This window comes from Bos grunniens, chromosome 19 (genome assembly GCF_055505025.1).
Source record: "Bos grunniens cultivar Pamir isolate PY7600 chromosome 19, Bosgru_T2T1.0, whole genome shotgun sequence".
Classification (NCBI taxonomy): Eukaryota; Metazoa; Chordata; class Mammalia; order Artiodactyla; family Bovidae; genus Bos; species Bos grunniens.
In genome coordinates, this window is record NC_141183.1 from 21241561 (window position 1) to 21269193 (window position 27633).

Sequence of the window (27633 nt, forward strand, 5' to 3'; positions counted from 1 at the left end):
TCAGTTTCTGGAGGTCAGACCTTTGGAACAAGGTGTCAGCAAGGTTCCTTCCCAGGGTGCAGAGAGAGAGAGTCTGTTTCACCCCCTCTTCTAGCTTCGTGGTTGCCAGCAATCCTTGGCCACATTCTGATCTTCTGTCTCAACCCTCACATCACCTTCTCCCTCGTGCCTGTGTGTTCACGTGATCTTCTTTGAAGGACACCAGTCACTGACCTAGGGCCCACTCTAGTCCAGTTTGATCTCATCTTAACTAATTACATCAGCAAAGACTCTGCTTTCCAGATAAGATCAACTCGGAGATTCCAGATGGACATGAGTTTGGGGGTGATGCTATTCAACCACCTATAACCCTCCCCCAGGATAACCATGAGCCTGACTTTTCTCACCAGAGGTTAGTCTCACCTGGTTTTGGTCAGTGCCATACAGATGGTTCCCAACTTCACGATGATTTGGACTATGATCTTTTGACTTCCCAGGGCTTCCCTGGTGGCTCAGTGGTAAAGAATCCACGTGCAATGCAGGACACATGGGTTCGATCCCTGAGTCGGGAAGATCCCCTGGAGAAGAGAATGGCAACCCACTCCAGTATTCTTGTCTGGAGAACCCTATGGATAGAGGAGACTGTTGGGCTACAGTCCATGGGGTCACAAAGATTTGGGCACGATGAAGCGACTTAGCACACAGCACACGTGGTATGAGAGCGATATGCATTCAGTTAGAAATTGGACTTCCAATTTCAAGTTTTGATCTTTTCTGGGCTAGAGATATACAGTACATACTCTTTTTTTTTTTTTTAATTGGAGTATAATTGCTTTACTGTGTTGTTTTCAATTCAGTTGCTCAGTCATCTCCAACTCTTTGCAACCCCATGAACTATAGTAGACCAGGCTTCCCTGTCCATCATCAACTCCTGGAGCTTGCTCAAACTCATGTCCATCAAGTTGGTGATGCCATCCAACCATCTGATCCTCTGTCATCCCCTTCTCCTCCTGCCTTCAATCTTTCCCAGTATCAGGATCTTTTCCAGTGAATCAGTTCTTTGCATCAGGTGGCCAAAGTATTGGAGCTTCAGCTTTAGCATCAATCCTTCCAGTGAACATTCAGGACTGATTTCCTTTAGGATTGACTGGTTTGATCTCCTTGTAGTCCAAGGGACTCTCAAGTCTTCTCAAATACCACAGTTCAAAAGCATCGATTCTTTGGCATTCAGCCTTCTTTATGTTCTAACTCTCACATCCATACATGACTACTGGAAAAATCATAGCTTTGACTAGACGGACCTTTGTCAGCAAAGTCTCTGCTGTTTATATGTTGTCTAGATTTGGCCATAGCTTTTCTTCCAAGGAGCAAGCGTCTTTTAATTTCATGGCTGCAGTCACCATCTGCAGTGATTTTGGAGCCCAAGAAGATAACAATGTTGTATTAGTTTCTGCTGTACAAGGAAGTGAATCAACTCTCTGTGTAATATATCCCCACCCTCTTGGACCTCCCCTCATACCCTCCTCATTCCCGCCCTCGAGACCACCACAGAACACCGAGCTGAGTTCCTGGTGCTATGCAGCAGGTTCCCACTAGCTGTCTGTTTCACACATGGTAGTGTATGTCAGGCAGTCCTGATCTCCCAACTTGCTCCACACTCCGCTTCCCCTGTGTGCACATGTCCAGTCTCTACCTCTGTGTCTCTATTCCTGCTCTGCAAATAGGTTCATGTGTACATTTTCCTAGATTCCACATATACGCATTAGTATATGATATTTGTTTTTCTCTTTCTGACTTACTTCACTCTGTGTGACAGAGGTATGTACTCTTTTGTGATGTTTACCCTCCTGGTCAGCCACGTGACCAGGAGGGTAAACAACTGACACACAACCATTTTGTGCCCATGCAAGCAATGTGCTTTTCACTGTCAACACCGTATTCCATAAACGACATCAGAGAGTCAACACTTTATTATAAAATACGCTTTGTGTTAGATGATTGCGCTCAACTGTAAGCTAAGGTAGGTGTTCTGAGCACATTTAAGGTAGGCTGGGCCAAACTTGTGTGTTCGATAGGTTCAGTTCAGTTCATTTCAGCTGCTCCGTCGTGTCCGACTCTGCGACCCCATGAATTGCAGCACGCTATGCCTCCCTGTCCATCACCAACTCCTGGAGTTCACTCAAACTCACATCCATCGAGTCGGTGATGCCATCCAGCCATCTCATCCTCTGTCATCCCCTTCTCCTCCTGCCCCCAGTCCCTCCCAGCATCAGGGTCTTTTCCAATGAGTCAGCTCTTCTCATGAGATGGCCAAAGTACTGGAGTTTCAGCTTCAGCATCATTCCTTCCAAAGAAATCCCAGGGCTGATCTCCTTCAGAATGGACTGGTTGGATCTCCTTGCAGTCCAAGGGACTCTCAAGAGTCTTCTCCAACACCACAGTCCAAAAGCATCAGTTCTTCGGCACTCAACCTTCACAGTCCAACTCTCACATCCATACATGACCACTGGAAAAACCATAGCCTTGACTAGATGGACCTTTGTTGGCAAAGTAATGTCTCTGCTTTTGGATATGCTATCTAGGTTGGTCATAACTTTCCTTCCAAGGAGTAAGTGTCTTTTAATTTCATGGCTGCAATCACCATCTGCAGTGATTTTGGAGCCCCCAAAAATAAAGTCTGACAGACACTGTTTCCCCATCTATTTCCCATGAAGTGATGGGATGAGATGCCATGATCTTTGTTTTCTGAATGTTGAGCTTTAAGCCAACTTTTTTACTCTTCTCTTTCACTTTCATCAAGAGGCTCTTTAGTTCCTCTTCACTTTCTGTCATAAGGGTGGTGTCATCTGCATGTCTGAGGTTATTGATATTTCTCCTGGCAATCTTGATTCCAGCTTGTGCTTCTTCCAGCCCAGCGTTTCTCATGATGTACTCTGCATATAAGTTAAATAAGCAGGGTGACAATATACAGCCTTGACGTACTCCTTTTCCTATTTGGAACCAGTCTGTTGTTCCATGTCCAGTTCTAACTGTTGCTTCCTGACCTGCATATAGGTTTCTCAAGAGGCAGGTCAGGTGGTCTGGTATTCCCATCTCTTGAAGAATTTTCCACAGTTTATCGTGATCCACACAAAGGCTTTGGCATAGTCAATAAGGCAGAAATAGATGTTTTTCTGGAACTCTCTTGCTTTTTGCATGATCCAGCGGATGTTGGCAATTTGATCTCTGGTTCCTCTGCCTTTTAGGTTAGGTGTATTAAATGCATTTTTAAATTATGATGGGTTTATTGGGAGGTAACCCCCTTATAGGTTGAGGAAGATCTGGAGTGTGTAGGTTTTGCATCTGGCTTCTTCCATGCTGTTGTGTGTAGCTGTGGTTTGTCCTTTTTCGTTGCCGTGTAGTATTCCACTGACCACCAACTCTTTTCACTATTCTCCTGTTGATGAATATTTGGACAGTTTCCAGTTTCTGCTGCTAGGAATAGTGCTCTATGAATATTACAGTACATCTTTTTGGTGACTTCCACTTATTTAACAGTTAGCTAATAACTGTAGATTATCAGGACTGGGTGGTCTCTCTGAGACCACTGGGCCCAACTTTATGATTTCATGTAGGAAAGCTGAGGCCCAAAGAGTCCCAAGTCTGCCCAGTGATTTGGTGAGGAGTCTGGAATTCAGTGCTGGTCATCCCTACACCAGGGGCCCTCCACTCAGCCATGCTACCGCCAGAATGTCTGTGCTTAAAATCATGGTCTCGAGGGACCTCCCTGGCAGTCTAGTTGTTAAGACTTCAAGCTTCCACTGTAGGAGTGGGGGAACTAAGATCCAACATGCCTCATGCAGCCAAAAGTTAGAAAAAATAAATAATTTTTTTTAAAGTTATGGTCTCAAGAATCATCTTGGAGCTTGCCCTCTTACCTGAGGCCTTCCATTTCCCCAGCAGTTCCTGCGGCCCCTCCTCCTGGTCCCGAAATCCAGTCACCCCGGAGTCCAGAACCCACGCCCAGGGAGCCAGTCCCCTCAGACCTCTTCGATGCTGCCTCCTCTTCCTCCTCTTCATCTTGCCCACCCTGCTCCCCAGAACCTGGGCCAGAGGCCCCAGAGCCTGAACCGGCAGCAGTTGCTATGGGAAGCGGTGTGAGTGGGGAAGGCAGGAGCGAGAAGGGGCGTCTCTACTGCCCCACATGTAAGGTGACCGTGAATTCTGCCTCCCAGCTTCAGGCTCACAACACAGGTCAGTGCGCCCGGCCAGCTTGAGTCCGGGGAGGAGGTGCCCCTCACCAGATGCAGGCAGGCTGTCGCTTCTGGGTGGCCCCTGTGATTGAGGGCTGGCTGACAGAGGTGCTGTGCCCAGCTGAGTGGGCAGGCATTTGGGGTCCTCCAGCTAATGCTTGGGGAGAGAGGATTGGGAAGAGACATCCGAGGCAACAAGATCTGAAGGGTCGCACAGAAGACGGGAGACACCCTCTCCATCTCTCCTTGGGTCAGACCTGGGGGACGGGGTTGGGATGAGAGTCAAAGGCTGACCATTTACTCTGCAAGGAAGCTTCCTTGAGACATGAAACGAAAGCAGCTGGGAGGATCTTTGGGGCTTTCCAGGTGGCACTAATGATAGAGAAACCCCTGCCAATGCAGGAGACATAAGAGATGTGGGTTTAATGCTTGAGATGCTGGGAGATCCCCTGGAGAAGGACGTGGCAACCCACTCTAGTATTCTTGCCTGGAGAATCCCACAGACAGAAGAGCCTGGCGGGCTACAGTCCATGGGGTTGCAGAGTTGAACACGACTGAAGCAACTTAGCACGCATGGGAGGACCTTTCAGAGGGAAAGAGAAACTTCACGTGGCTGGGGGAGCTGTCGGTGTGGAGCAGCCTGGAGGCTTCAAGGGACAGCCAGGCTGACCTGGCTTGGAGGGGGTCTCCGTAGCCCTGCCACCCCTCTCTGGTGCTGACAAGCTGTCTCCTTTCCTTCCGCCAGGAGCCAAGCACCGGTGGATGGCGGAAGGTCAGCGGGGCGCTCCCCGCAGGGGCCGGGGCCGCACGGTGCCCCGGGGAGGAGCTGGACACAAGGCTAAGAGAGTGACAGGGGGCCGGGGGGGCCGGCAGGGGCCCAGCCCCCCGTTCCACTGTGCTCTCTGTCAGCTCCAAGTCAACTCAGAGACCCAACTCAAGCAGGTGGGGCAAGTGAGGCTGGGATTGGGGGTGGAGCAGAGGTGAGGGGCTGGGCCCCATGCCAGGCGGGCAGGAGAGAGCCTTCAGGGAGAAGGTGGGTGGAGCAGAACAGGGTGCAGGTGGGGAAAGAGGTGTGACACTCAAGGGATGGTGAGCTCCTGGAAGGCAAAGGCCAATTCTTGCCTCCCCTTCCCAGGGCTGCTCCAGGGCCAAGTGGACTAGGTGTGTGAACTGTGGGTAGCAGAAGGGTGAGCTAGCCAAGCATGAGAGGGTGGTTTTGGGGTCCCTGGGTTCCTCGTCTTGTTCCCAGTCTGTCTGTCTGTCCACTAGCACCTGAGCAGCAGGAGGCACAAAGACCGCCTGGCTGGGAAGCCCCCCAAGCCCTCCAGCCAGCACAGCAAGCTGCAGAAGCATGCAGCACTGGCTGTGAGTCTCCTCAAGGTATCGGTACAGGTCCGGAAGGGAGGGCAGGCTGGGAGGTGGGAGGCGAGGCAGGAAGGAAGCCTCCCCACTCCATTTCATGGCAGCCTGGGCAGGGAAAGAACTGGGGTTGGGTTTTTGGTTGTCTTGGGATCTGCCCAGAAAAATTTCCGGGGAGGTGGGCCCGGGAAAGTCATCTCAGGGACAAGCGCAAGGGGTGGGCGAGCATCTCCTGGAGACTGTGTCCACCCCCCACTCCCCATAGCCTCCCCCCTTGGCCCATCCCAAGAGTCTCCTCCCTCTGGACAGGACGACAGGTGGTGGAGAAAGCCCTGTGGAATGAATGTGTGGGGGTGGGAAGGGAGGAGGATTTAGGTTTGGAATCCTGAAAGTCACGTTTTTCCTGCAGCAAAAGGTCTAGGGATGGGGCCAAGGGAGGGGAGCGGATTTTCCTGGGGTCAGAGACTGTGTCCATCCCTCTTTTCTTTGCAGTCTAAACTGGCCTTGCAGAAGCAACTCACCAAGACCCTGGCAGCCCGCTTCCTGCCCAGCCCGCTCCCCACTGCGGCGGCAGCCATCTGTGCCCTGCCAGGGCCCCTGGCCCTCCGGCCTGCCCCCACAGCGGCCACCACCCTCTTCCCAGCTCCAATCCTGGGTCCAGCTCTGTTTCGCACCCCAGCGGGAGCCGTTCGCCCTGCCACGGGACCCATCGTTTTTGCCCCCTATTAGCCCTCCCGGGAAGCCCAGGGCTGACTTCCCAGCAGTCGCCCCTGCCCGCCACCGGCCCTGACCCCTCTCCCTGAGATGCCTCAGTTCCCTCCATCCCTCAGGAGAAGGCCTTTTACAGCCTTGGGGTCCTGCCCAATCTAGGAAGAGCTGGGCTAACGCTAAGAGCTGCTGCCCAGCCCTCAGTCTGCACTGGGGACTCAAATAATGCCACCCTGGCCCACGGACCATCCATCCGCACCCTCCCTGCCTCTGGTGTCTAGGGCTAGTCCTGGGCTCCCCTCCATTTCCCATCCTTACGGGGAGCAAGCCGAAAAATCCAAAGATCTATGCAATAATCCTAGCCCCAGCCCCACGGTGCTCTCATCCCCGCAACTCAAGACCTATAGCCATGTGGCCAGAGGCCCAAGGAATCTGACTTTCTCCTAGCCTGAGGACAAGACTGTGACCTCTCTTCCCGTGCCCTGCAGGGGGTGGGGTGAGGGGGGTCTTCCCCATTCACTGGATTCCCCAGAGAATCACTGGCGATGATGGAGGGGGTCTCCAGTGGGAGTGGGTTCAAGGCCGCCTGGACAAGGGTGTGGTGGACGGTGGAGAGAGGGAGCGGCACCAAGTGGGGCAAAGCCAAGGGGCGGCTGGGGCCGCAAGCCTCAGGGGTTTTCACCTGCTGACAGGATGGGGTGAGGTGATGGTGACGTTCTGGCTGGGCCGTCTGTAACAGAGGAAATGACCAGTCCCACACACGTTCTCCCCTCTTAGCCTTTCATTGATTCTTCCTGAACCCCAGCTCTCAAGGGGAAAGAGTGACATTGGGTCTCCCTCAGACTATGGGCCCCCCCGACACCAAATCCACCCCCCAGGGCTCCCCTCCAGTTCCTCACTTCAAACTGGCCCCCACACTCACTTCAGCTTTCTCCCCAGACCAGCAGCCCAAGCCCCCCTCGCTGTGTTGGGATCCACTCTCGAGACCCACTTTCGTGCTGTCAAGATGACTGCCACCACCCTGCTCCCACCCCAGCACTGCCACCCACCACCCCACGATATGGGACTTCGCCAGTATCCGCCTGTTATTTTTTAAAAAAGCTATTTCCAATGGGAGAACAAGAAAAAAGGGGGAGGGGAGGGAAACTTTTTGATAACAGTTGTGGTTTTATTGTGTCCAACACATCAATAAATGAATTTAAGCTCAAGCCTGTATACACCCTAAAACTCGACTCGCCCAGCTGGGCCGCCTGCCCCTGCTCGCCTCTCCCGTCCTGGGGAGAAGGGGCGTGTATTGGAGGTCATCTGGCTGTAGTGTTTCACCTGTGCTAGGTGTGTGCATCAGAAGCAGGTGAGCACGGGAGGCTGCAGGTTATAAGCTCACCTGAACAGCGTGCTGGAAGTGTGACCACCCTTCTGAGCCCCCGACAGGCCTGGCAGCTCCTGAGAAGCTGCTCCTGCCTGGCCTTGTTTTGCTCAGGCATCTGAGGTAAGAAGGGAGCGCTAGAGGAGCACCTTGCCCAGCCTCCACCGGGGCAGCAGGCATATAAACACAGGAAATTGATAAATAGAAGTCCAGCGATCAGCTGAAAACCACCACAGGAACGGGAAAGACCGGTCCCCAGGCCCGGGAGGTCCGCTGATTGGGCGCTGGGCGGCCGCTCTGGCAACTAGAGCGAGTAGTGCGCTCCTGCCCCCTGGTGGTCGGGGGGAGCAGTGTCCCAGCCTGCGGGGCTGTGGGCATAGCACCTTGAAAAGGGAGAAGCTGAGGGGACAGTCGCAGTTGCGGGCAGTATCCAACCACAGGGCTAGAGAGCATAGAATCGAGATCATCTTACAGATGAGAAAAGCGGAGCCCCGAGAGGGGAAGGGCCTTGCAGGCCCACAAAGCCAGCTGCTGACTCCCAGCCCAGCTGCATTTCATTCCACCTCACCCAGTGACATGCTCCCTGAGCAGGAAGAGGAAGCTGGGGGAAGAGTTACAACAGAAAAGGACACTCCCAGGAGGCTAGCTTCTTCTAGCCAAGGAGAGGACAGGGGAGAGGTTGGGCTGTTGGATGAGGGGTGCCCAGAACACCAGCACACACACATGTGCACATCCACACACAGATGCCTGGACACCCTTTCTCTAGAGTCCAGGCTGGTGCCATGAGAGAGAGAGAGACAATGTATGTGTGTGTGTGTGTGACCCAAACACCAGCATGCACACGTGCACATCTACACACAGATACGTGGATGCCCTTACTCTAGAGTCCAGGCTGGTACCATAAGTGTGTGTGTGTGTGTGTGACCCAAACACCAGCACATACACATGCACATCTACACACAGATACGTGGACACCCTTTCTCTAGAGTCCAGGCTGGTGCCATAAGTGTGTGTGTGTGACCCAAACACCAGCACACACACACACGTGCACATCTACACACAGATACGTGGACACCCTTTCTCTAGAGTCCAGGCTGGTGCCATAAGTGTGTGTGTGTGTGACCCAAACACCAGCACACACACACACGTGCACATCTACACACAGATACGTGGACACCCTTTCTGTAGAGTCCAGGCTGATGCCGTGTGGGTGTGGGTGTGGGTGTGGGTGTGTGTATGTAGAGGCTTCCTGAACAGGGGGTGTGTGCGCGTAAGAGAGGAGAATAGACACTCGCAGGAAACCAGGAAGCGGGAGGTCCCTGTGATGGGAAGCAGACCCTAGATGCGGCGCTTCTGCATAGAGCTCTGCTTCCTCTCCTGGCAGGTAAAAGTACAATGACCCACAACTACCCCAGTCACCGCAGGGCAGATATGATGGGGGCTGGGGGGCTGGCGGTGCTAACCTAGACTGTCAGCAATTCCCAGAGCTGGGAGGGAGCAAAAGCGACCTGAGCCTGGGACAGCCCAGCTGCCTGGCCTAGTGGTGAGCTCCCCACCTTGACTGGGAAGCAAAGCTCACCTAAACCCCCCGTTCCCCCCAAACCATCTTCCAGGGCTGGGAAGGCACCACTTCAGCCATCCAAGGAGCCGCTGCCCTTGTTCTTGCGGCTGAGGGGGAAGGCAGACTTGCTCTGGGGCTGGGTCATCTTGCTGGCCAGGTAGACGAAGGGCTCCAGCAGTGACCGGCGGTCGGCCACTGACACCTCCCACAGCTTCACCTTCTCCGACTTGGCCCAGTGCTGAGCCACGTCCGGGTCTACACGCCGCTGCTCCTGCAGGTCACACTTGTTGCCGAGGACCACAATGGTGACCTGCGGAAGAGGAACACAGGAGAGGCCTGTGGCTGCAGCATGGACCTTGGGGGCAGGGATGAGGGCCAGTGACCACGTCGGGCTTGTCATGGAACTCCCAGAGCAGATGGAAGCCAGAACTTGAACAGAGGAAGGAGAGGAAAAAGCAACCACTTCCACCTCGCAGTCTTAGGGGAGGGGAAGAAGTCTCAACAGCTGAGGTCTCATCTCTTCCTATGTTAAAACTGTGGGCGGGGCCTCCATCTGGCACCCCCTCCAGGAGTTCTGTTACAAGCCCTGTGTCATTCATGCCTGATCATTACTGGGAGCCAGTTAGTTGCTGGCTAAGTTAACTGGTGAGGAAGCACTCCCAGAATGCCTGATTGAGAACAAAAGGGCCTTCACAGCTGAGCACACAACTACTATTAAAAAAGCCTAGTGAAGACATCATGTATTAGGTCAGGGATCTCCTAAACTCGAGTAGCCTCTCTGGTTGAGCTGTCTCAACATGTGGGCACCTCCAGTGGTGAAGATACCTGGCAGTGGTCTCCATCCCCGCCCTCCAGTTTCAAACCTAGCTCCTGGCAAATGAGGGAAAAACAGAGCCGTTCCGGGCCTCCGAAAGCCAGCCCAGGGCCCACTGTCTCTCACCACTGGGGTTCCCCTACACACCTCCTTCTTGTCCTTGGATTTGTCAATCTCCTTCTTGAGCAGCTCCACACGCTGAAAGGACTCCCGGCTGTCCGTGCTGTAGACCAGGACATAGCCATCAGTGCAGGAGAAGCAGTGCCGGGGCAACTCGGCCCCATCTCGGAGCCCCCGGGTGTCGTAGAAACGCACCTGCTCCCGGACCCCCCGGTCAGTCTCAATGGAGCCCACATAGATGTCCTCCTGCGTCTCGATCATCTCAGAACCTGGGACAAAACGAGGAGGAAAAACTTGTCTCTGGGCTTTCTTGGTGGCTCAGTGGTCAAGAATCCACCTGCCAATGCAGGAGATTTGGGTTCGATCCCTGACCTGGGAAGAGCCCACGGGCCTTGGAGCAACCATGCCCCTGTGCCACAATTACTGAGTCTGTGCTCTAGAGCCCAGGAACCACAACTCCTGAAGCCCATGTGCCCTGGCACCTGTGCTCCATAACAAGAGAAGCCACTGCAATGACAAGCCCATGCACTGCAACTAGAGAGCAGCCCTCTCTTGCCTTCGCCACAACTAGAGAAAACCTGTGCAGCAACGAAGACTCAGCACAGATTAGAAAAACAACAACAACCTTGTTTCTAGGGAGAAAAGAGATTGGGAACCTGTGTGACTGAGGATATCCTAACAGGCCAACCAGATAGGGGGAGAAAGGAATGTCAGGGCTGAGGATCGGGGTCAGACTTCAAATCTGGCTGGACTGGAATGATTTGCGGAACAGAGTTAATCTTATGCTGATACCATGCTAAGCACAGCGTGACTTGCAAGCTTTTCCTTCCTATCCTTCTCTGATATTGGGTTTCCTCTTTCCAGATTTCTTCTGTGTGGCAGGGTTGGGATCTTTCAGATCCTAGGAGCACCACCAGGAGCAACTTTTAGCCTCTTCGTGTTGTGATCAAATCTTCTCTTCATACTTCCACTTCCTCCACCACAGCCCATCCCCAACAACTCACCCACCACATGGTTTCCGTACAGAAGCTGCTCCAGGATTGAAGTCTTGCCCACAGAAGCCTGGCCACACACGACCACCTTGCAGCTCTTCCCCATGCTTAGCTTTCAACCCTGAAGAATGGAAACACACTGGGTGAGGCAGGATCAGAACAGGGCCTTCCCTTAATCGAGGGCCCAAGTTCCGAACCAAACGCACAGCTGTGAGGAGTCGGCACTGTCCACCACCCTCGGCAGGGTGTACTATGTCCGCTATAGTGTCTCTGACGTGTCTGTGTCTGCTACTGGACAGTGAGCTGTCTTGTACTCATCTTATCCCCGGTACGTGGTCAGTAAGTGGCACAGAGCAAGTGCTCAGTAAATGTTGCCACAAAGCGGGCAGAGTAGCTGGCTTAAAGGAACCACTATCCAGGATCTTTTCTGTGCACAGAATGTATAGGATGTAGAGGACCAGTTGCTGAAGGGAGCTCCATGATCCCGTAAAGAAACAACCAGAGATATTATTTTGTGTGGATCTATCTTACATCACTCTTCTTGGGGAGTGAACAATTAAGAAGAACATTCTGCTTTCCAGAAAGGCTTATCTGGACAATCCGTTCCCTCTAATTCCCAGTCAAGGCCATGGCTAGGATGAAGAACATCAGACAAGAAACAAAAGAGGGAAGGAATCTAAGAAAACAATACTTTGTAAAGGAGTATACTTTGCTGCCCTTAGACATACCCAGATAAGGCTTAGACGCAGAAATCTCAAGACACTCCAAGAGATCTCAAGGCACCCCAAACACAGGTTTCCCAGAAGTCCTAGACAAAGATTCCCCCAGAGAGGAGAGACAGAGATAACTTCCCAAAGGGTTCTCACACAGAAACTTCTCCAGAGGTAACTCCCAGTACAGATCCCCACTTACCGCGAGCCCCGCAATTAAGGGGTACCCCAAGAGAGACTGCCACACGAGCCTCCTGGCACATTCTCCCCACCAGGGGGCTCCCAGAAGGAATCAGAATCCTGCCACCTTAAAGCGTCCCAAAAGCCGTGGTCGACCGCGGCCTCCCAGTCCCGTACCTCCTAGGGCCCTCGCAGCAGCACAGCCGGGCCCCTCCAGGCTCCCGGGGATCAGGGGTGGGGCAGCACCACGGCAAACACTATGATCTTGCTCTGCGTCGATCCAGGCTCCGTCTGGTCCCGCCCCCGCAGCTTCCATCCGGCAAGACCAATTCCGGCGGCGGAGAGCGGGCGCCGGCGGCACAGCGCCCTCAGAGGCCGGCGGGGAAATGACGGTCTGAACCTCGGCTAGGTGGTCGCCAGGGCACAGGTTATACGCTGGCGGGACGCGCCGGGTGCTGTTCTGGTGTCTCAGATGCCCAGATGTTCTTTTTCTAAAGGCTACTACAGTAACACTTCGTTTATTCAGTCGTTTATTCATCCGATGTCTTCTGAGCGCATACTGTGTGCCACTTAACAGGACTACGTGCTGAGAAAAGGCTGGCGAATTAGACCTGGTTGCGGCCCATTAGAATGTCACCATCCAGAGGAGCTAGACATCTAACCCAATAACAGTCTAGCATGTAAGATCTATTACAGAGGTGCCGTGGGAGCACAGCCAAGGGGTGTTTAACTTGGGGACAGTGGGCATCACGTTATCCATGGAATCTTCCTGGAGGAGGTCAGGTCTGTGTTGAGGTTTGAAGCGGGTGGAAGGAAAGGGTGAAGAAAATATGGCAACATCCATGGCATTTACTGGAACTACACGTATTTGGGTTCAGTATTGATAGTAGAAAGGAGCCAAACAATCTAAGACCTGTGTGTTTGGCCAAAGAGTTCAAACCCTATCCTACTCTATTCTAACAGCAGTGGAAAGCCATTGATAGGATTTATGCCAGTGAAGTGACATGATCAGTTTTTGCTTTTAAGCAGTTCACTCTGGTAAAGAGTGAAGATTGGAGAGAGGTGAGACTTGGGGTTAGTTAGGAGAGTAGGGTAGTATTCCAAGATTTCCAAAAAATGATAAGAATCTGAATTGGGGTGGAAAGGAGGTAGATTTGAGAGACATTTGACGAGAGAATCAACAAGACTTGGTGATAAATTGGGAGTTTTTTTATATTGGAGTATAGTCAATACTTTGGCCACCTCATGCAGAGAATTGACTCATTGGAAAAGACCCTGATTTTGGGAGGGATTGGGGGCAGGAGGAGAAGGAGACGACAGATGAGATGGCTGGATGGCATCACCAACTCGATGGGCATGAGTTTAAGTGAACTCCGGGAGTTGGTGATGTACAGGGAGGCCTGATGTGCTGCGATTCATGGAGTCGCAAAGAGTCGGACACGACTGAGCAACTGAACTGAACTGATAGTCAATTAACAAATGTTTTGATAGTCTCGGGTACACAGCAAAGTGACACAGCCATATATATGCATGTATCCATTCTCTAAATTGAGAGTTTAAGATGCAGAGAACACAAAGTAGGAAGGTGGTTAAGGACAGGTGGGCCTCCTGCACTAGACTGTAGACCATAAGCCATTGACAAGCAGGGCCCGAGTCTGTGCCTTTCCAACCTAGCTTTGGAGAGAGTTGAATGCGTGGCTGAAGGAATGATGTGTCTCTTCCAACCCCGGTGGAGCCTCTCCCATCCTCCACTACCCAGCGACAGGTGTGGTTTAGCTCCCTCAGCACTGTGTTAGGCAGGCACTGTGCAAGCAGCTCGTGGACAATAGCAGTGACTTTTACTGGCGAAGGGGGATAAATTCTTAAATTACCTTGACCCCTTCTTTGGTAACCGTTAACTTTAATATTTTAACTTCAACCTCCCCGCCCCTCAGTTTAACGTCAGGAAACCCCAATTTAAGTCAGCTCCACAAAAATTATTGGTCTGGGTGAAGCGCTATGAAAATTAAGCTGTGTCCTTGCCCTGTCTGAGTTCCCAATCCAGATTGCATTCGGCAAAACAAGCGTGCTGAGCAGGGAGTTTATATGAGGGCTGAGAGCACTGGGGACACTGTGGAACAGGGACCTCACCCTGCGAACTGCCTTATAAACTCCAGGGCAGGGTCTGGGGCTCTGTGCCACCCTCCCTAGGCTTAATGCTGAGATGGCACTCCCAGGCGGCTGACATGAAAGCAGCCTCATAAAAGAGTCAGCGTCATTAGGGTGATGAACCAGTTGGTACTTGGAGATCCAGAGGGGATGAAAGGCGCGGTGCGAAGACGCCCTGCGTTCCCCAGGCTTGGTTGGGCAGGGCTTCCAGGGGCCAATGAACACTAGGAAAACTGGATTCAAAGTGTCTCTTCTTGCCTTTCGCAGGAGGCGACTGTGGACATACTCAAAGGTCGGGAAGGTATTAGTAGGGGGGTGCTCTTTATCTCCAGGGTCCTGGGTCACAGCGTCCCTACCCAACTCAGACTCCCGGAGCATCACCAGAGACGCTCTAGGATTGGAAGTTGTTATGGCAACGAAGCTCTCAGAATACTGAGGAAAGCCGAAGCCTAGAGAGGCGACACCCTCCTATACCCTCTTCGGCCCCACGGGTAAAGTGGCGCCCCCTACGCACAGGAACCGTCCTTGGCCCCCCGCCCCGGCGCGGAGACCACCCTGGACCTCCGGGGGCGGGAGGCCGCTCTGGCCCGAAGCAGAGCCTCTCGCTGGTAGACGGGCCCGAGGGAGCCCCTCTGGGCGCAGCGCCGGTGAGCTGCTCGATGCTCCGACCGGAAGTGCTCTTCACCGCCGACCTCCCACCCGGCTCTCTGGTCCCGGCGGTAAGATGGCGGCTGCCGCGGAGTGCGATGTGGTAATGGCGGCGACCGAGCCAGAGCTGCTAGACGACGAGGAGGCGAAGAGGTAACTGGGTGGCAGGGTAGGGGAAGAGGCGAGCTTCAGCTCCATGGCTCCGGGAACCCCGTCCTTGGTGTGGTGCAACCCCTGTAGAGGCGATGCCCCGCCCTCCGAGAACCCCCCCCCCCCACAATCTGAGATTGAGTCCGGATGGACCCCCTGAAGGGGCGCACTTGGAGGTTTGCCCTCCTCTCCCGCTTCCGCCTTGCTGAGGAGCTGAGATATGGCCTTGTACCCCAAGCAGAGAGGAAGGTCGTTCTCGTCGTAGAGGCCAGATCTCTGAGGGGATCTTGGAGGTCTTTTGCGGTGTGGAGGTGGCGGCACCGCGATAATGATGCCTTCTTACACCTCCCCAGACCCCCTCCTTCTCTTGTTAATTTCTGTGCCTTGTTGTCTGTCAGCCCTTTGCATATGCAGAGCTTTTGCTGTCCTCACCCCTTTCCTCCGTAATCGTACCCCAGCGAGCACTAGTTGGGCCCGAGGTGACTGTGTGTGTCTCCATGATTGACCTGGTGGCCCTTCGGTTACCCCAGAAGTGGAAGGTGATAGAGAAAGAAGGGTGAGGGGTTTTGTCTCATGCTGTACACGTCAAGCCCTCTCCCTCCACCCTTCCGAAGATCCTCATTCTACCCAGGGCTGTTTTTTAAGTTAAGCAGCAAGGAGGAGGGCAGCTGCTTGGGCTGTTGGCGCTGCTGGGCAGCCGCAGTGGCTCGAGATTGCCAGTCCGGACCAGCCAAGGGAGCTGCTGAGTGAGTGGTTTTCGAGAACACTCTGGATTTTGGCTACAGCTAAGGCAGGTTATTGGAAGTGGGGCTGGAACACAGTTGTGGGTAGTCATACTTGTCCTAAACATGGAGCAGAATTAACAAAAAGCTTCTGGAAGTTTGGAGCCCTCTCTTTATCAACCACGAGTTAATTGACTACAGTTCCACAGTCTCTTTCCCACATATTTCGTATCTTTATACCAAGGCCATTCTGGCTTCAGTCTGGGTGGTTTGAGGTGGTGGTTGTGGTTAGTTCATGAAATCTGAAATCAGGATTCTGAGATTTTTTTTTTTTCTTTTTAACTATCCATATTTGAAACATAAGTACTCAAGGAGGCAGAATGAATGGTTAACTAGCTTAAGGGTGGGTACTGCAGCCAGTTGTCTCAAGTTCCTGACTTGTTGGGAGCTGAGAACCTTGACAAAATGTAGTTTGCAGGTTAGTAGGTCCCTGGGATGGGCTATATGTAATTTAAAATGAATTCAGTATAAATTTCTGATGTAGGCACTGTCCCTAATTTGAGTTTCATGTCAAAGCCCCTATGTGAAGCAAATCTTTTTCCTTAAAAAAAATTTCAGCCTTAGAGGATATTCTATCATGCTGCTGCTGCTAAGTCACTTCAGTCATGTCCGACTCTGTGCGACCCCATAGACGGCAGCCCACCAGGCTCCCCTGTCCCTGGGATTCTCCAGGCAAGAACACTAGAGTGGGTTGCCATTTCCTTCTCCATTGCATGAAAGTGAAAAGTGAAAGTGAAGTCACTCAGTCGTGTCTGACGCTTAGCGACCCCATGGACTGCAGCCTACCAGACTCCTCCGTCCATGGGATTTTCCAGGCAAGAGTACTGGAGTGGGGTGCCATTGCCATCTCCATATTCTGTCATAAGAAAAGGTAAAACAGGTGATGCTGTAATGTGACCAGGTGATAGCACCTGCCTGCCCAGTCTGACCCCACGGACTGTAGCCCACCAGGCTCCTCTGTCCATGGAATTTTCCAGGCAAGAATACTGGAGTGGGTTGCCATTTCCTCCTCCAGGCAATCTTCCCGACCCAGGGATCGAAGCTGCATCTCCTGCCTTGGCAGGCAGATTCTTTACCACTGCATCGCCTGGGGACCCCACATCACACACACAAAAACATGATATTTGCAAGCAGTTAACAGAATAAGGAAAGGTGTTAACTTATGTTAACTGCCTTATTTCATGGAGTTTAAGATTTCATTGAGTGTAAAATACATGGATTTAGCTACCACTAAGGAAAGAAAAACAAAAGCATTCTTATGAAATAGACTTGTATGTTAAACATATAGATCTTTTTAAAACATAATAAAATATGTTTATTGTGTATCACGTAAAAAAGTCAAAAGGAAAATATAATGAAATAAGGAAAAATATCACAGTTTCACTTTCTGTCTTGTAAGACATCCTTAGGAGGGTAAATATTGGACTCTTGTTAGTAAGGAAAAGCCTTGTTTACGTGTAGATTTCCAATGCTGAAAATGGAGTGGTGACTTAGAGGTTTTGGAGGAAGATGGCTTTACATTTTTTATGTATCCTGGAGTCCTCCTGTGTAGCCACAGCAGAGGGCAGGGATAGGTATGTCTCTTACAGATGCCCTTTACTACCTGACTTGGTTAGTTTTTGGCCAAGTTTGTGTTGTCTCTTGTTACAGTCGTAGTCCCAGTTCACTTGGGGACAGGAGCGTTGATGGGTCTCTCTTGGGTTGTTTTTGTAAAGTCCAGCAAGGAGTTCTTCCTTGTATTGTGGCCCAAGGGTAGCCTGCTTCTGAATTGTCATAGTCCCACAGAGGGCAGAGTGAGGAGCTTTCAAGATGTTCGACCTCATGGTTGTAGCATTTTAAATAGCTGCATGTTTTATTTCCTTAGCTTTAGAGTCTCAAGAGAGAAAGAAATGGACTTCCATTTTTTTGCCTGTTCCTCTGTACAAAATTCTTTTTTCCCTCATAGCTGAGAGGCTAGAATAAAAGGTGTGTTAGTTGGCAGTCCAAAATAGATCGGGCTTCTGAATATGAGGATTATTATTTCTCTTTGCCCACCAGAACAGACGAAGCTGCTTGGGAAGCCCAGAGGACTCAATTTCTGAGGTTGTTTATTTCAGCTAATTTAAGGTCTTCTCATTTTCCTGAGAAGTTGCTGATTGTTTTACTTGATATATGAATGCCTATCTTGAGTGCAGGCTCTCAGCTCACATTTCCTGGATTGGGGAGCAGTTTGGTCACTGTAGGTAGTCTTTATTATGGTAAAATCGAAGGATTTCAAGTTGCTTATCAAGAGAAGAAGCACTTGTGTCTCAGCATATCCCTTGGGGATCTGACTGGGCAATGAGGTCTGGAAGACCCTACAAGAGCCATTGACTGAGGAGCAGGGCATACGTGCGTGCTCAGTGCGTGCTCAGACGTGTTGGACTCTGCAACTCCATGGGCTGTAACCCACCAGGCTCCTCAGTCCAAGAGATGTTCCAGGCAAGAATACTGGAGTGGGTTGCCATTTCCTCCTTCGGGGGATCTTCCCGACCCAGTGATCCTACGTTGGCAGGCGGATTCTTCACCACTTGAGCCACCAGGGAGCAGGGCATCCTAACCTGATTCCTTGGGCTGATCCTCTCAGTATCTGTTTTTCCTAATGGAGAAAAGCAAGAACAGTCATTATGAGGCCCTTTCTTAGTACCTCGGTATTGTAAACTAAACTCTTGGAATTTCGCCTTTTATTTCTCTCTGCATACTGGTCGTGGGAAGCACTGAACCCTGGATCCGTATCCAGAAGTTGCTATTCAGTGCAGCTCCTTGGGGTGTTTTGGAGTTTGTGGCCTTAACTGTGGAGCTTGCCGGGATGCCTCTCCCCCTTCTTCCCCACTCTGTTTCAAATTCCTAGGTTTTTGTCCCCCTAAATTTTCTCCTGAAGTTCCAGGGCAGGCAGCTAGACAAAGCATGCAAGGTGAATGGGAATTTTCTTTGACCTTGAGCCCCAATCAGAGAGAAACTGCTCTCAGCATTCATTTTCACTTTGGTATACTCTAAGTATGTGTGGTATACTCATGTGTGTCCCATGAAGAAATGGGACACGGGACAAATAAGTCATGGTTAAGGAAGGGCTAAGCCTAGGAATACAGAATCCTGAATACCAGCAAATAATTGATTGCACCCCGATACTAACAAGTGGCAAAATTGTTAATTAATCATAGCAGGAGCAAAGGTAGTTTGGAGGAAGGATGTCTCTGCTCCCTGCTGCTTTAATTCAGATCCACATATTAACTGAAGCCAGGTAAACTGAGCAATTTCAATAAAATGTGAGTGAGTGGCAGTTGCTCTACTGTCTAGTTCGTTCCCAACGACCAGAACTCTGATTGGCTTAAAGCCCAGGCTTATTGTACATTCCAACCAATCAGGGATTGGTTTAGTCATTGAAGCTAGTAGTTTTAAAGTTTTTAAAATCTGCCTAGTAGGCACTTGCCTTTGCTTTCTTTCTCTAGGTCTTTAAGAGATTGGAGAACAATGGTCGGTGGCTGCCTGGGTGCCTTGTGGTCTGATGCAAAGGCCCTCTGAGAGCCCATTTCTCCCTTACTTCACTAATGTTGGTCCCCTTTCTCCTGTGCTGAGTGATGTGGAAGTTACTTAGAGGTCGTTCCAGGTATTCTTTTATACTGTCTTAATTTCAGCAGTAAGAACAGGATTCAGCATGCACGTTATTCCAGTAGTCTGTTCATTTTATTGGATTGACAGTTTTTTTCCTTCCCCATGCTAGGTCCAAACAGCAGTTCCTGTGTTTTAGCCCACCATGGCAGGGATATAAGTGATTGCGACTTTTGAGAATGGTAATATGAGCAGGAATATTTGACTTTCAAAGTCTGATTCTGAGACCTAATTTTCTATTGGCATATGACTTTGTGTGGGGAGGCCAGATTGTCCGATAAGCGAAGTGTTAACTGTCTCTTCTCATTCTAATATTAGGCTTCTGGGGAGGGTGTCTGAGAGAAGCAGGACCTTGTCTTATCGGTGTTGCTGTCCTGAGAATTCTTCCTTGGGTAGTTTGCTCTGAGACCATCAACCATCTGATGAACTCAAGAACCAAGAAAACTTGGGAAGCAAAATAACAGTTGGCAATGTCGATGCCTGACTACGGTTCCCATCTCCACTCCCCCCCACCCCCCTCACACATATGCATACACACATAAAAACAGCTTGGAAAGCAGCCTTTTTCTTAACTGTAGTTCCTCAGTTCTAGACTTTTTGGCCACATCGCCCAGCTAGGATCGCAGGGATCCTAGTTCCCCGTTTGGGAATCACACCCAGGCCCTCCGTAGTGAAAGTGTGGAGTCCTAACCAGGGAATTCCCCAGTTCTTGATTTTTAATGCATGATAGTGTCCCTATGAGGGTAGTGGGAGATGTCACAGAATGGGAAACCAAGGGATAGAAAATGATGGATTCGGGGAGATATTTTGAAAACAAGTCTCTGGCTAACGCTGAAAAGCCAGTGGCTGGTGTCCTCAGAGTAGCTTCTACCAAGCTCACTTCTCAAAAACAGCCTTATGGTTGGGTCTCCTGTTCCCAGGGGTAAATGGAGGTTAAGTAGATGCCACAGATTTTGACATCCTATTTAAGGAACTAGCATAAGTATTTAATGAAGTTGAGTTCACTATTTCTTTGAGAATATCCTTCTGCCTTCAGTGATGGAATTTCTGTCCAGCCTGACTGATTCCTTGCTTCCTCTTTTTCCCCACTGAGTAGACCACACAGCGGGCTCCGGTGCATTGGCTGGTGTCCTTCCCTGCTTGAGCAGTAGAGAGCGCTGTTGCCTCGTGTAGTCTGTGTCTCTGTCTGCCCTTGGCGCCTCTTGGTCTCTTCTGGCTCTGCCCCTGTTGAGACTCCTGTGAGTGTCCAGACAGGACAATTTGAACTGGTATATTTTCTTCATCTCCATCTCCTTCTCTTTTCTGGGGGAGGGCGGATGTTTTAACTGGGCTTTTAAGTGAAAGCAGACACTTTCTAGTCTGCACAAGATTGGGGAAAAGAAGCTGGGTAGCCCAACCCTTCACCCCACTCCAGTACTCTTGCCTGGAAAATCCATGGACGGAGGAGCCTGGTAGGCTGCAGTCCATGGGGTCGCTAAGAGTCGGACACGACTGAAGGACTTCACTTTCACTTTTCACTTTCATGTATTGGAGAAGGAAATGGCAACCCACTCCAATGTTCTTGCTGGAGAATCCCAGGGATGGGGGAGCCTGGTGGGCTGCCGTCTATGGGGTCGCACAGAGTCGGACATGACTGAAGTGACTTAGTAGCAGCAGCAGCAGCCCACCCTTACCAACATGTAGCAGCTGGATAGAGACCACGTTCTGTTTTCTCTGGACCTTTATGAGGCCTTTGTTTGCAATCAGTATGCAGCACTTTGCATTTCGCAAACACTGTTATCTGTGGAATCGCGTTGTTGTTTAGTTGCTAAGTCACGTCCAACTCTTTGTGACCCCTTGGACTGTAGCCCGCCAGGCTCCTCTGTCCATGATATTTGTTCCAGGTCATGTGTAACTTCCACCTATTCATGTGAAACTTAAATTGTTAGGTTAGAGGACTAAACAGAAAGAAATAGAATAATATGCATTTGGTAAGTTGGAGTGAAACGTTTCTGGCTCCTGTTACTTTGCTCTTCTTGAAGGTCAGAGAGAGTACACATGACCCAGCCCCTGTGGCATGCCTTTGGGACAAGAGGCTCATACTGTGGGAAGGAAGAAGGAATTTCTACTCTGAAACTGGCCAAGAGCCTGTAAATTCTGAAGGATGGAGGGCATTTCTAGATCAACGGGCAACTAGTAAATTTGATTGAATAAAAGACATGGGTGCAACAATCATAGAGTAAGGGTGACATTTTGGAAGTACTAAATACAGTACAAACGGATAAAGGATATTTGACTCATTGACAGTATAAAGTATTATTATTAAAAGCCTGAAGGTAAAGAAAGGAAAGATATCTTTTTCTATAAAGTTATTCCTGCCAGTAAAATAGTCTCCAAGTCAGAGGCCCCTAACACTCCTTTGCTCTAACAAGAAATCATTTTGTCCTGAGTTGTAATTTTAGCAAAGCTAGATTTTTATTCCACTTCTGAAGTAGCAGAATACATGGGGAAAACACAAAGAAAAAAAAACAAAAAACCTCATTCAAGCTGCTACATATGTTTTGATTTAAACTGTTATGAATGGCTGTTGGAAGAACTGAACTTTATGAAAAGTCTATTCTAGCCCAATACTTGAAATAAGAGCACAGTGGTTCACCCACCACCCCCTCACTTTAGTCATTCAGAAATCTAATCAATCAGTATTGCTTCAGTTGCAAATGTAGAGTAGTGAAGTCTTTATTTTTCATGCACTGGGGTAAAATATATCTAAAAACGGTATATTACAAATATACCTGTGAAGTAATTCCAGAGAGAACCCAGTAATGTTGAAACATTTAAAAAACAAAAACAAAAAAAACTACTTGCCAGTGAATCCTGCCTTAAGTGAGAGCTGAGTGAAGTTTCTAAATACTCCTGTCTTTTCTAGAAGGTAGTCTAGTTGGCCTAAGGCAAAGGTATTGTTTGTGTTCAACGTGGAAGTATTTAGAGAGAAAATTGAAGTTTTTATAGAGCATCTAGCTTGGGACACATTCTATTTCAGCTTTGGTGTTTTAATGTGTTTTTAATTTAGCTGAATTGTAAATGTGCAAAGTTGGCTGGTGATCATAAGCCCAAGTTGTCTGATTTGATCACATGATGCTGAGCCCTGCTAAGACCTGTGTGATACCCAATGATTCCCTTGGCAGGGTTTGTTGGTGTAATTAGCATCTGTGGTGAATGAGTGCTAAAGTAGAGAATGGAACCGCATGATCAGAGGATGTACAGATTTTTAGTGCACATGTAGTGTTAGAAGAGCAGGTTTTCATGCTGCAGCTTTCTGATTGATGAAGTTATTTCTGAAAAGTAAAGAAATATTCTTTAAAGTAGCAAAGCAGAACAAGAGTGGAGTGTCTTCTCCTTACCTTTGTCTGTGGAGGGAAGGCAGCCTGGCCCTTTGGCACTGATCCTGCTGTGGGACACCTTCCCATCATACATCCAGAGAGAGCAGAGTCTTTGGAAAACCTTTCAGTAGCTGTTTTCACAGGGATTTGTTGCTGACTATTAAAGTGAAAGGTCTGGTCTGATGGAGGTAGTCATTCCCCGCATCTCTTAGTGAATCAGAGAAGTGACACTTACTCTGCCTGGAGTTGATCCAGGGATTGGGTGTGGAACTGGATAAATTAGTTTTAACCCAAAAACCTTGCCACTAACAGGATCTAGTGGGGAAACTTAAGACTGGACGATTGAGGAGACCTGCGCAGCCCCCTTGGGCGCCTCACAAGCTCTTCCTCTATTGGAAGACACACGGTATTGGGTCCTCGTTGGAAATGTTTTGAAAATTTGAAAATGCACTAGAAATACAGTGTAGATGTTAATAGTGACATCGGGTCAGCTGTGACCAAGTGTGTATTTTGATGTGGTATTGTATTTCAGGGTTTAGTCTGAATTTTATTTTGCAGCCATAAAAATAATATGTAGTTTAATGTAGTCCCTTTTGAATCTGTTCCTTTTTTAACCTGATCCAGGTGAACCCAATTAATGCTAATTCTTCATTTTTTAGTACTGATGTGTTTCAGTTAGGTACATGTAACCTCACTTGGTTCTCAAATTAATTGACTGGCAGTTGAGTGGAGTGACAGATGCCACGGCCAGATTGCCCTCAGTTCCAGTGTTAACCAGCTCTCCTCCTTTTCCAGTCCTGTGCCTTTGACATCTCATCCTTCAGTCCCTTGGCTGTAGGGGCAACTTGAACAAGCTTCAGCCCTTTCTCAGACTCCCAGGCAGGACTTGAATGGATTTGACCCTGGAATTGTTCCTGATGTGGCCTTGTTCAGTTGTTGCTGCTGCCATGCTGGATTCTGAAGATCCACTCTTTCCTAGGCTGGTCTCTCAGGGTCAGGCCATTGGTCAGGGCTCATCGTGTATTTGGTGGGGAGGTTCACAGTGAAGGAGGGACTCCGCTTTGGTTGTTGGACCTGGAGGCAAAAAATAAGCATTCAGTTTAAAAGCACTAAGTGCCCATTGTTTAGGCAGCTGTTAATCAACCATGTTTCTATGAAAATAAGTCCTTTTCATGAGGCAGTTGTGTGGGAATAGCTAATTCTGGCCTGATGCTGTGCAGTGTGAGGTTAAAAACATGGTAACTTGTCACAACACAATTCTTCTTGTTCTTTCTGCTGTGGGCTGACTCTACATTACTCGCTTTGTTTGCTCTAGAATGGAATCTACTCACCATTTACTAAAATGAAATGCATTTCTTGGGGGAGGCAAAGTCCAGTTCACTAGGTCATGCATCTTAAAGGGAAAGAAGCCCTGCTGTCTCTGTGACTAATTGTTAGGAGTGTCATTTGGCTTATTTAAATCCAGATTGCCTGTCTGGAGTTGGATTTTATACGCTGGGGCTATTTTGTGTCTTAGTTGAAAGAAATTCGTATTCACTGTTCTTAGCATTACAGATTAATTTTTAAAGTCTCAGGCAATAGCTAGAGGTGAGTATTAAAGAGAGCTCAGTATAGTAGATAGGGTACAGCTCAGCTTTGGGATCTGACAGGTGTGGGTCTACACTCTGACCTCCAGCCAGTTTTTAACCTCAAAGCCTTAATTTCCTCCTTTGAAACATGGGAATAATGAAACTCACCTGATAAGATAATGTATGGAAAGTACCTGGCCTCAGTAATGATTACTGATTTTCCACAGAAGTCATCTTTTGAATCTTGGATAGAAAGCCAGTGCTGAACTTACGGCCTCCTTCTCTTTCAGGAAAGAAAGGGCACCTCTCTAGCTCTCCAGATTGTTCGATCTTTGACTAACAAGCTTTTTACACTGACACAACATGTATCTGAGTGCCCAGCTGCCTTTAGTTTTGCTCAGGAATTTGTGTGGTCTTAGCCACTGGCTGACTGAAGAGAAGGCTAGGTCTTCTTAGATACAGTTTGGGTCTAATGCTTCTTTTGCATTTTCTCCTCTCATTTCTTCATAGTGGTTTGACTCAACTTGTGACATCCAGTGTTGGAGAAGTCCTTTCTTCAGTCTTTTGGCATGTCTGCTCTTTTTTCTTTAATATTTATTTTTATTTATTTATTTGGCTGCACAGGGTCTTAGTTGTAATATGTGGGATATAGTTCCCATTTGGGGATCAAACCCAGGGCCCCAGCACTGAGAGATCAGAGTCCTAGCCGCTGGACCACCAGGGAAGTCCCTGGCATGTCTGCTCTTAAAGGATAGGCTCTTCATCATTTTTATAGTGCCTGGCTTAATTGACAGTTACAGTATGGTGTTCACCATGTAGAAAGATTGTGCTTGGTCTTATAAGTCTTGCACTTGGGGGATCCTCCTTGAGAACTTGTAATAGCAGATGGCCTCTTTATGGCATTGTGACAATTGGTATAATAGAATTATTCAAATCCATCACAGATCAAATCTGTCAACATTTATAGGTCATTTTCCTTTTCTTTTTCTGAGTTCTTTTTTTTTTTTTTTTTCTTAGTTCCCCAACCAGGGATTGAACCTGGGTCCCTGCAGTGAAAGCGCCAAATCCTAACCACTGGACTGCCAAGGGAGTCCCTCATTTTGCCTCTCCTTTCTGCTAGCAGACCTTTCATGTTAGTGGGTCTTGCCAGGGCAGTGATGGAAAAAACTGGAAAGAGAGATCGCCTCAATAAAAGATGGCTTTACTAGTTTATAGTTTAAAATACATGAGTAAATAAAATCACAAATCTCCCAGGTGCCGCAGTGCGCAGAATCAAGCTGTAAACTTCTTGTACCATCACCAAGGTTAACAACTGTACTTTCATCTTCACTTCAGGCAGCCCTTGAACTGGGCTCTTAGCATGTGTTAAAGAAAAAGGCAAAAAGAAATTTCGTTACTCTTTCTTAGAACAGAAATGCCCAGATATTTAGTTATTTTGGTAAAGAATTATTGTCATTCAGGTTGGTCATTAGGGTGATTCATCAGAGTGATTTTGGGTATCTCTGATATAGGTTACAAGTTTGTTCTTTGAGATATTGTTGGTCATATCTGATTTGATTTTAGTTTTTTCGTCAAAATCATAATTCCCCATTATATATCATTGTCTTTTTGAAAGTATAGTTTGTCTCATGGCACAGCTTCAAAAATTGGATCTTGGAGTAGGGCAGAATTTTTTATATTACCCATTGGGTGTTATGCAAGGTACTAGAGGGATGGTCAGGGGAGCAGTAAGCATCCACATAGATGTGACAGAGAGACTTCCAGTAGGCGGGTCCCTCTTAGAGTATGACTCTGGCAGCCGATATTTTGTGTGTCTCCTGTCACTCAGCTCTGTCCTCCATCTTAAACACCAATATGCTATGCTTTTAACATCTTTGTCACCTGCTTTGCTGTTTGTCCTTCTGGTGACCAATGCATGAGCCAGTTTTCGAAAGAATAAATCATCAAAATTCCAAGGATACGACTCATTTCACATTGAGAAATCAGTTACCTCTGAAAGGAATTACCTATAACTGATTTTGTCAGTTTGCTCAAGAGGCAGAAGTTGTGACACAGTGGAAAGGACATAAATATAAAAATTTCATCCCTGTGAGAGAGTGTCTGTAAGTTGGTGTCTGTCCTAAGGGAATGATTAAAGGTAGGGATAGTGAGAAGGGAGGTCAGGCAGCATGGGAGAGTTTTCTTGATTTAGTTTGAATGTATCAAAGTGACCAAAAAATATAGCATCCGAAAAACTCAGATTCTTTCATTCAGTTCAGTTCAGTCGCTCAGTCGTGTCCGACTCTTTGCGACCCCATGAATCGCAGCACGCCAGGCCTCCCTGTCCATCACCACCTCCCGGAGTTCACTCAGACTCACTCACGTCCATCAAGTCAGTGATGCCATCCAGCCATCTCATCCTCTCTCGTCCCCTTCTCCTCCTGCCCCCAATCCCTCCCAGCATCAGTCTTTTCCAGTGAGTCAACTCTTTGCACGAGGTGGCCAAAGTACTGGAGTTTCAGCTTCAGCATCATTCCTTCCAAAGAAATCCCGGGCTGATCTCCTTCAGAATGGACTGGTTGGATCTCCTTGCAGTCCAAGGAACTCTCAAGAGTCTTCTCCAGCACCACAGTTCAAAAGCATCAGTTCTTCGGCGCTCAGCCTTCTTCACAGTCCAACTCTCACATCCATACATGACCACAGGAAAAGCCATAGCCTTGACTAGATGGACCTTTGTTGGCAAAGTCATGTCTCTGCTTTTGAATATGCAATCCAGGTTGGTCATAACTTTCCTTCCAAGGAGTAAGCGTCTTTTAATTTCATGGCTGCAGTCACCATCTGCAGTGATTTTGGAGCCCAGAAAAATAAAGTCTGACACTGTTTCCACTGTTTCCCCATCTATTTCCCATGAAGTGGTGGGACCGGATGCCATGATCTTCGTTTTCGGAATGTTGAGCTTTAAGCCAACTTTTTCACTCTCCACTTTCACTTTCATCAAGAGGCTTTTTAGTTCCTCTTCACTTCCTGCCATAAGGGTGGTGTCATCTGCATATCTGAGGTTATTGATGTTTCTCCCGGCAATCTTGATTCCAGCTTGTGTTTCTTCCAGTCCAGCGTTTCTCATGATGTACTCTGTATATAAGTTAAATAAGCAGGGTGACAGTATACAGCCTTGACGTACTCCTTTTCCTATTTGGAACCAGTCTGTTGTTCCATGTCCAGTTCTAACTGTTGCTTCCTGACCTGCATATAGGTTTCTCAAGAGGCAGGTCAGGTGGTCTGGTATTCCCATCTCTTGAAGAATTCTCCACAGTTTATTGTGATCCACACAGTCAAAGGCTTTGGCATAGT

The 27633-nt window shown here is 48.9% G+C and overlaps 3 protein-coding genes across 18 annotated transcripts in view; 2 read left to right on the forward strand and 1 right to left on the reverse strand.

Moving 5' to 3' along the window:
* Nucleotides 1–7803, forward strand: part of LOC147351594 (uncharacterized protein C17orf113) — a 59141-nt gene extending 51338 nt beyond the window's left edge. For 4 of the 13 annotated variants that reach the window (XM_086357691.1, XM_086357690.1, XM_086357684.1 and 1 more), the window contains exons 6-9: nucleotides 3919–4212; nucleotides 4957–5153; nucleotides 5481–5591; nucleotides 6063–7486. In XM_086357691.1, coding sequence (XP_086213817.1) covers nucleotides 3919–4212; nucleotides 4957–5153; nucleotides 5481–5591; nucleotides 6063–6299 — 839 coding nt within the window. In that variant the 3' untranslated portion in view covers nucleotides 6300–7486. Of the gene's footprint in view, nucleotides 1–3918; nucleotides 4213–4956; nucleotides 5154–5480; nucleotides 5592–6062 lie in introns of all 13 variants that reach the window. The other 9 variants (XM_086357683.1, XM_086357680.1, XM_086357681.1 and 6 more) reach the window with 6 other exon arrangements.
* NKIRAS2 (NFKB inhibitor interacting Ras like 2) lies at nucleotides 7426–12320 on the reverse strand. Of its 2 annotated transcripts, XM_086357698.1 has the most exons (5): nucleotides 12199–12320; nucleotides 11144–11252; nucleotides 10335–10408; nucleotides 10167–10242; nucleotides 7426–9515 (listed from the first exon to the last, which is right to left on the reverse strand). In XM_086357698.1, the coding sequence occupies exons 3-5, from the start codon at nucleotides 10373–10375 to the stop codon at nucleotides 9276–9278; spliced, it is 357 nt and encodes a 118-aa protein (XP_086213824.1). In that variant the 5' UTR covers nucleotides 10376–10408; nucleotides 11144–11252; nucleotides 12199–12320; the 3' UTR covers nucleotides 7426–9275. The 2 variants fall into 2 exon arrangements, with proteins under 2 accessions (XP_086213824.1, XP_086213823.1); XM_086357697.1 differs by having other exon boundaries at nucleotides 10167–10408.
* Nucleotides 12321–14878: 2558 nt separating this feature from the next.
* Nucleotides 14879–27633, forward strand: part of DNAJC7 (DnaJ heat shock protein family (Hsp40) member C7) — a 29806-nt gene continuing 17051 nt past the window's right edge. For all 3 annotated transcript variants that reach the window (XR_015147604.1, XM_086357693.1, XM_086357694.1), the window contains exon 1: nucleotides 14879–14970. Coding sequence is in view for 2 of the 3 variants with exons in the window: in XM_086357693.1 (XP_086213819.1) it covers nucleotides 14894–14970 (77 nt within the window). In the remaining variant the exon portion in view is untranslated. The remainder of the gene's footprint in view (nucleotides 14971–27633) is intronic.